Raw genomic sequence first — 8,950 nt, forward strand, 5'->3', positions numbered from 1 at the left:
GATGTCAGTAACTCATCTTTGTAAAAATAAATGTCTCCTGAAAAGGATTCATAGATGATCTAGAATCTGGGGGCGGGTGCTGCTCTTGTAGGGCTGAGAGCCACTCTGATCTGATAATTGACAGAAAATTGAAATTGGGAATTTTTTCAGTGCTTATTTTTATAAGGTTACTTTTAGAAATTACTGTGAAAGAAAATATTCAGATTTCATAATAGATTACTTAAAACACATGTTCAATGATTACTGTCTTAGGATACTTTCTGATAAAAGGTGAACTTCAGCAAGTTGATCATTGTTAACTTTTCAACTGTGACATCGTGCACTTGGAGCTTCTAAGCCCTCCCAGAGTGCAGTGTAATCGTGGAAAGTTAACTACTGATGAAACCGTTTAATGGAATCCTGAACAACTTCAAAAAGCTGAGCATTTAATCTTTTAAAATCAGCGGGGGTGGGGGAGTGGGATGGGTTTGTGGAGTTTTGATTTAGCAGTTGGGCACAACACTGACCCTGTAACAAAGGACCCCTCCGGCTTTTTGCAAGGTTCTCGGTTATTGTTCAAAGTTTAAATGCAGTGTCTCAATAATTCTGAAAATTAAGAAGGCAGAATAGCACTCTAAGGAATCAGCAGGGACAGAATGCCCTTGTTTCTCCCTTTCCCCACGTGTGAAATAGAGGGGTTTAAGTAGATTTAATACCCAAGACAATTACCTTTATGGTCATTTCAAAGGTGGATGCTGAGACTGCGGCGGGGTCAGCTGAGGTTTTTTGGTGGGAAGGCGGACCTGAGCCACCAGGGACTGACGCCTGGGGGCGGGACCTAGCAGAGTGGGCGGGAGGAGAGGGCGCGGCCAGCATTGGCCGTCACAGCGGGCGCGGCGCAGGGAGACGCGGAGCAGCCATGGCCGCCGCCGCTCGCGCTCGGGTCACCCACTTGCTGAGGCAACTGCAGCGAGCAGCGTGAGTGCTGGCCCCGGCGGGCGGGCAGGGGACCCGAGGGCGCCGTCGTGCCCACGCAGCCTCCCTGGGTGTGACCTGCTGGGCCCCGCACATTCTTCCTCGGGTTACTTTCAAGAACTTGGGAAGGGTCCACCGCCGTGCGCTGCCGCTGCGTGCGGGGCGGGACAGGGTTGTCACAGCCTTGCAAACACGCGCCGCGCAGTGAGGCAGGTTTTTACCCTGTTCTACGGTTAAGAGCACCGATCCAGAGAGTTCAGCGCCTGGTTCCCACGTCGTGGCAGGCAGTGGAGGGCTTGGCACAGTGACCAAGGCAAATTCATGTACGCAATCAACACAGTAATACTGGGTGCGTGTTCTGTGCCAAAAGCTGTTCTAGGTGCAGGGGTACAAAGATGAAAGAGTCCGGAGCAGTTTAAAGTCTCGTTGGATATCAGATGAGGGGACAGAGTTTGTAAAACGGGCCTATGGAAAATGCAGCTGACAGAGGGTATGGAGGAGAATGATGGACGTGGGAAATCACCAGGGGCTTCACTCCCTGGCATATACGGGGAGCCAGGATGTTAAATGTTGTGCATGACTCCCCCACCAGAAATGCGGGTTACACGGCAGCCGCCTGGTAAAGTACTTGTTGACCATGCAAGTGCACTAGTGGGCCTGGTGCACAAGCAGGTGGATATAAAGGGGAAGTGGGGGGACTAAAGAGGAATTTCAGGCGAAGGAAGAGCAGCGCCAGAGGCAAGAGATGGAGTTCTAGGCCTAAAAGTAGTTAAAGCCTGGACCTTCCTTCATTGGAGGAGGTCAAGGTGGAGAAGACAGATGATGAAAGACCATGACTGAGAAGATAGAACTTACTAGGTACTTACCAGGTGCCTGGCACTGTCCTGCACACTTTACATGTACTGTTAATAGTAATCTAATCCTTACAATAATCCTATGCAATACTGGTATTGTATTCTCATATTACAAATAAAGAAAGAAAGGCATGGAGAAGAAGAATTTGTCGAGTGTTAACACAGCTAAGAAAATGGCACAGTCATAATTTGAACCCAGATATTCTGGCTATTCAGTCTTTGTTCTCAGGTCTATGCTAAGGAACTTGAATTGTGTCCTATGGATCATGGAAAGATATGGAAGCAATAGCTCTCACTGTGAAACACTAATACCTTGAAATACCCCATGAAAAAAAGAATTCCATGGCCAAATAGATTCGGGAAACTGCTCTCTGCTGCATAGCCCTCTTGGAGAGTCGGGATATACATTGGCATACACAGGGCTCTCCGAAGTCCTATGGGGCTGGAGAGGGGAGGTTAGCTGTATTTAAACTCTTTATTCTAAACCAGTCATCGTAGAACTCTTCTTAGAAGCAACACCATTCACATCCCTTAGAATCTGTGTCATTTAGAGCATGTTTTTGGAACAGTTGTATGACAAAGGAGTGTGGCACAATTAGAATTACATTAAAGTTTCCTGTGGCAGTATAGAGTGGAGAAGAAAGACTAGAGGTAATTGTAATGTTTCAGCTAAAAGCGGATGGCTTCCGGCACCAAAGAGAGGCAGCTGCTACAAGGGGTAGATATGAGAAATACTGAAGAGCTGGTTAGAATCAGCAGAGTTTGGGATCTGATCAGTGAGACAGAAGTTGAGGTTTCCGGCTGGAGCATCAGGGAAACAGTTGGGCCATTTACCCAGATTGGGACTGTAGGAGGTTTAGCTTCAGGAGGAACATGACAACTGCAGTCTTGGGCATTTTGAGTAGGACATGCCTCCGGTATGTCCAGATGAAGAAAACCAGCAGGGAACTGAATATATTGTTCTGGAGCTCAGGAGCGAGTTGAGAACTCATCCACGTGTGTAGTGGAGCGAGTTGAGAACTCATCCACGTGTGCAGTGGACAGTTGAAATCATGAATGTGGAAGCAAAGGCTTTGGCAAACTGTAAACATGGAGAAAAGCTCTGAGAAGTCCCGGGGAGCAGCATTGTCATAGCAGGAGGGGAAAAACGGTGCTTTGTTTGTTCTGCACATGTTCATTTTTTTAACTAGGGTAAGCATTTAAACCTGAGAGATTTCAAATAAAAATCTTGGAAAATTGGGAAATTGCATCATTGGGCCCACATTTCATCTGGGGAAAGTCTGCTGGGGAGGAGGCAAAGTGGCCACCTTAGGACAGGGCAAGGACTCCAGCTGCCAAGGGACCCAGCACAGCCCACCACTCACTCCAAATAGCAGTTGCTCTGACAGCTAGCTGCTCTGGCCCCTCCTGCCGGCCTCCTTAGGCATCTGGATTTGCAAATGATCTGCACTTTGAGTGGAGGAAAAGGAACCACCAACATTAAAGCATAGGAGGCATGGCCAGAGAGGTGGGAGGAACCCCAGGAAGGAAGGACTCACATTCATTGCAGATTTGCGGTGTTCTCATCCCTGGAGTTCAGCAGCGAATAAAACAGCCTAACCTCACTGGTGCTTAAGTGTGTGGGGCAGACAATAAACTAAGTTTAGAGTATGTTAAATGTCGAAAGCCAGTAATGTGAGAGACAGTAAAGGGGAATCGGGTGTTGGAGGAGGGGATACAATTTTAGAGAAGATGGTCAGTGAAGACCTCACTATTAGTTTCCTATTGCTGTTATAACAAATTACCATGAACTTGGTGGCTTAAAGCAACACACGTTTTTTTTCTCTTACAGTTCTGGAGTTCGGGAATTCTAAAGTCAGTTTTACTGGGCCCAAATGAAGGCATAAGCAGTGCCACACTCCCTGAGAGGTGCTAGGGGAGAATCCATCATCTTGCCCTTTCTAGAGCTTTACTCCTTGTGTTCCTTGACTGTGGCCCCTTCCTCCATCTTCACAGCCAGCATTGTAGCATCGTACTTCCGTGGTCCATTGCCACCTTCTGTGTCAGATCTCCCTCCAGCTCCTTCTTATAAGGATGCTTGTGATTACGTGAGCCCCCACCTCCAATAATCCAGGATAATCTCTCCATCTCAAAATCCTTAATTTAATCACATCTGCAGAGTCCCTCTTTATCAAGTAACATTCACAGGTTCCAAAGAATAGGACCGGAATATCTTCAGGGGCTTAGCCAACCACACTCCCTGAGAAGGTAACTGTTGCGGAAAGATCAGTGGAGGGAGGGAGCAAAGGATGTGGCTCTCTGGAAGGATACCTACAGGTGGGCCACACCTGGCGTGGTTTCAGAACATGGTGACGTGAGCAAGGTGAGCAAGGGGGAGATGAGGTCAGAGACGCTGGGGGCTAGGTAACGGTAGTCAAGGATGACCCCAAGGTTTTTTGGCCTGAACAACTGGAAGGATGAAGTTGCCATTAAACTAGGGTGGGAAGGAGGCTTTGAGGGAAGACCAGGAGCTGAGTCTTAAAGAAAACTGTGAGATGCCTAATAGACATTCAAGTGGAGATGCTGAGCAGGCAGTTGAATCTGGAGTTTAGGTGAGAGGTCTAAACCAGGAAGATAAATGCGGAAGTCATCATCGTAGAAGGAAGGAATGAGAAGCCAGGGAGTGAGTGTGGAAAGAAGAGAGATGCACCCATAGGCTAAACCCTAGGACCTAGCGTTCAGACTCAAGAGCAGAAGGAGCTAGATCCGGTGCAGCCAGTGCAGTAGGAGGAAAACTGGAGAGTGCTGTCTTGGAAGCCAAGGGAAGAAAGTGTTTCCAGGGAGGAGAGCGTGGACAGGAGTGAACCTGCTGACAGGTCAGGTGAGAGGAGGACAGGACTGAGAACTGAGTGATATATTAGCAAGGTCAAGGGCATCAGTGATTTGGTAAGCTGGGCAGCGGAGTCATGGGGCAAAAGCTGATTAGAAAGAGGTTCCAGAGAGAATGGGAGAAGAGAAATTGAAGAGAGCGGGTACAGTCAGCTAAAGGGAAGGAGAGAGGTGGAGGCAGCATCAGGAGCGGGAAGAGAGACAAAACAAGGTTGTAGTTTGCTTTTTAATATAAAATGGGGAAAGTAACAATTCCATTCGGATGGGTAAGATCTATTTGGAGGGGAATTTTGATGATGCAGGAGAGAGAGAAGAATTGGTAGCGATGTCTTTGAGTAGATGAGTGGGGCTGGGATTTCGTGCACAGGGGAAGGGTTGGCCTTTGCTCAGAGCATGGCCAGCTTGTCAGTGATACAAGGGTGAAAGCTTAAATGATTGGGCCAGAGCCAGGAGCTGGGTAGATGAGGGGCTTGATCTACCTGGGGTTTCCTCTGCTTCTCAGGAAGAGTACAAAGGAGCCCATCAGGCCTTCCTAAGAAGGTGGGGGAGCCCACAGTTTATTCTCCCTTCCCCAAGCCAGGCTCTGTGTCCTTGCACACCAGGAAAAGACAGAAGATGGTCAGGAGATTTTAAATACCTACACGTATTTATTTACTCATTCATTTATTCATTCATTCATTCAGTATTAAGGGCTTACTTCGTGCCTGGCACCATGCTAGCACTGCAGATAAAGTTGTGAGATTGAGATAGGGTGCCTCTTGCCTTGTTACCACAAAATTTACAGTCTCCAGGCAGATGGAATGTGCCTGGCACCATGCTAGCACTGTAGATAAAGTTGTGAGATAGGGTGCCTCTTGCCTCGTTACCACAAAATTTACAGTCTCCAGGCAGATGGAAACAGGAAGGGAGCACCAGCAACACAGTCTGATACGTTTTAATGGGGAGAGAGGCACAGGTCCTGTGGGCCACAGAGAGAGTGTGTCAGCCCAGGGCCCTGGCCTTAGGGAAGTGACATCTGACTTGACATGAGAAAGCACCTAGTTACCCAGAAGAAGTCTGTTCCAGGCAGAGGAGATAACAAGGACAAAATTCTGGAGGCAAGACAGAGAGAGAGCGTGGTCGATGGAAGGACAAGAACCAAGTTAATTTTTCAAGAGCTCAACCCCAGAGATGGAGGAAATGAGGGGCTGGAGACGTTAGTGGGGCCAGTGAGGCAGAGTCAGATCTGAACTTCATGCTAAGAGCCACAAGGAGCCACCAAAGTACTTTTAAACAAGAGCGGACATCATTGGAAATATGCCCCTGACCACAGAATGACAAAGGTGGAGCTAAGAGAAACCTGTTAGGAACTCTAGTAATCCAGATGAGAGAAGACAGCAGAACCAGAGAGTGGCAGAAGGCCCCAGAGAAGTGGATGGATTTGGGTAGAGAAATATTTGAGGCCTTGATGCGTGTTTGGCTATAAAGGGTGAGAGATGAGCCCAGGATAGAAGCCAACATTTAAGGAATGGGCAGAGTGGAAAAGAAGCCAGAGGAAGAATAATTAGAGGAAACCCAGGTGAGCAGGGGATCTGGAAGCCACGAAGAATGTTTCAGCCACCCAAGGAGAGTGGCCCACAGTGTTGGCTGCTGTGAGAGCAGGTGCTAGGAAGTTTCTGAGAAGTAAGGATACAGCAGGAAAGCTAGGACTTGTGGAGACAGCAGCCAGATTTCAGGGAGCCAAGGAATGTGCGGGAGACAAAGAAATGAGGCCAGTGGATGTAGGCCAGGAGGGGAGAGCCAGAGAGAGAGCAAGCAGGGAAGGGGGTGGGGGAGGGCAAGAGGTTGGACGTTTTAAGCATGAAACTCTTAAATCTGATGTGACAAGGATCAAGTGAAAGGGAAGACTAGGAAATACAGGACAGATGGAGGTCTGAAGACCGCAAGAGGGGATGGGATTCAAAGCACAAATAGGAAGGAATAGAAATGATGAACTGAGGTAGCCTCCAAGCCTGAAAAATGGGAAATAGACAAGGGTGAGGGTGGAAGGAAGCGTGTGCTCCCAAGGTCCTGGACATTGGAAAGCTTTGAGTTTGATTTTTTTTTTCCTTCTCTTTGCCTCCCTTTTCTTGTCCTTGGAGGGCGTAAAGTCCACCTGTGAAAGAGAACACCTTGGCCTTGCCTACTTCCATTTCTCCCGCGGAAGCCTGCAGCTGGATCAGACCAGCTGGGAAACTCTTGGCGCTTGGCATTCTCAGCGGCGCCCACAAGGTGGCAGCCTTGATTCATGGTGGTGCTCACCACCGCGTGGTTTTGACTTCCCAAGTCTCAGTTTTGGCGATCATGACCACCACTGAGTTCATCCCTTCTCCTTCCTTCTCCCTCAGATGTTAGATGTTTCCATTCCAAATTTGAATGGGGAAAGGAAGGTTATACACTCAGATATCTGTGGGAACCCCACTATGACAAGGTCCTCTGGGCAGTAAATAGAAACACAAAACCTTCTTGCAACGCTCAAACAGCAAGCAGGACAATGGAAGCCAGTGAAGGGACTGTCTAAGAACCGGGAAGTGACCAGACAGGGAAGGGACACCGAAAGCAAGAGCAGAGAAGCAGACTGAGAGCTGAGAAGAGGTAAGGGCTTTGGTGAGAAGAAAGGGACAGGTGTGAGCGCAATTTAGCCAGGGAGGGGATGAGCACCGGAGCCTGGGCAGTGGTGGCCGGTCCTTGAAGATTGACTGAGAATGGATGCAGGCTCAGGGTGGTACCCAGGGAGGCCAGCAGGCCCAGGAGGGGCTTCTTAGAAGAATAGGCCAAGCCCGTTTGAAGTTTGAAGTTAAACACCTGAAGACAATGGGAAAATACAAGGAAAGATCCTAGGGGTGGGTTGGGGGCCGGGCGGGGGGAGATGAGATGCGTGAGTATTTACCTGTTGGTAAGTTTGGTCAAAGCTCCTGACCTAATAAGAGCTGGGCCCTTACTGAGACCAGGGGCCCCATCTTTTTTACACCCTGGATTTTATCAAGTCCAGGGACCCCATCTTGGACTTCCTTGTATTCCCAGAGTGCTCATCCCAGCTCCCCATAGGCATTTATTAAGTACTGCTTGAATAATTCATGAAAGAATGGGCCTACAGCACTGGAAAGACTGAGTAAACTTTTTGTCCAGGGCAATTTCTGTTTTTTCTATGGACAGCGTTTGCCAATAGCTATTGATTACTTTGATAGCATCTTAGGACTAGACTGCAAAGTAAGTGACGTTCAGGCTTCTTAGCTTTTGCTCTTCCAGTTTCACTTTATATTTTTTTCTTTTCTTTTCTCTTCCCTAGATGCCAGTGCCCTACTCACTCTCATACTTATTCACAAGGTAACAATACAATTTGTGTTTTTATGTTGGCCACAGTGTTTTTTTCCACGTTGACACTTATGATACACTTGGGCAAAGGGGAAAGCAAGAAAATCAATGGACGTGAGAAGGTTGATAAAAATGGTTGTCTTCTCATTCGAAATTGGTAATGTGTAGTTCTAGTTATCTGATGTTAGCGGTATGTATGCTACTGATTCAGTACTATTTGTAATGTTTTTCTGTTTTAGATAGAATGATGTGCCAAAGCTGAACATGGTGGTGTGGATAGGGTTTTCAGATTGTCTGAATTCATCAAACAGAATTAATCAAGATGGAATCTTTGGAAGTTTCAAATACATCTCCAAAAAAGAAAGAGGCTAGAGAGTGAGGTGGTTCCTAGAAGGGGGAAAAAAAAACTTATTTGTATCCATTTTTAAAATAACATTCTGTTTTTTAATAATTAAAAATAATGACAAAAGTTTTCAGAGTCCACAGACATCTTAATCCTTACCAGTTCCATTGTCCACAGAGCAGCAGGAAGCTCATTGGAGCTTCAGCATGTCCTCAGAATGTCACATGCATCACTGACACAAACACTGATTTCACCTCTTAGAAGGAAAGGTCACATCTAAACAGCACAGCGAGAGGGATAGAAAGAAGGGGGCCTGCCGGTCCGGATCCTAAGCAAAAAGCCGCAGAGAAGCCTGTTAGGGAGTGGAACTGATAAACTGGCTGAGGGCTTTGCCTGCCGCTGCAGTGACTCACACTTGAGGACAAGCCAAGGGGCCTGTCATTCATTAACGGCCATCTACCAAGCAGGAGCATCCCCAGAATTTCAGGCCCTCATGAACGTATGCAGAATTTTGTCTTCAGCTGGTTTTCTTCATTTCTTACTCGATTTCAAGAAAGAATCAGGACTGTCCTATTCGGGGGAATAAAATTAATAATTT

The 8,950-nt window shown here is 47.4% G+C and overlaps 1 protein-coding gene across 3 annotated transcripts in view; it reads left to right on the forward strand.

Moving 5' to 3' along the window:
- The first annotated feature begins 6 nt into the window (after positions 1-6).
- The window catches only part of ADHFE1 (alcohol dehydrogenase, iron containing 1), a 32,614-nt gene continuing 23,670 nt past the window's right edge, over positions 7-8,950 (forward strand). For 2 of the 3 annotated variants that reach the window (XR_003043680.1, XM_015598699.2), the window contains exons 1-2: positions 7-957; positions 7,984-8,021. Coding sequence is in view for 1 of the 3 variants with exons in the window: in XM_015598699.2 (XP_015454185.2) it covers positions 713-957; positions 7,984-8,021 (283 nt within the window). In the remaining 2 variants the exon portion in view is untranslated. Of the gene's footprint in view, positions 958-7,255; positions 7,290-7,983; positions 8,022-8,950 lie in introns of those variants that run through there. The other variant, XM_025041173.1, reaches the window with a different exon arrangement.

This window comes from Pteropus alecto, unplaced genomic scaffold (genome assembly GCF_000325575.1).
Source record: "Pteropus alecto unplaced genomic scaffold, ASM32557v1 scaffold87, whole genome shotgun sequence".
Classification (NCBI taxonomy): Eukaryota; Metazoa; Chordata; class Mammalia; order Chiroptera; family Pteropodidae; genus Pteropus; species Pteropus alecto.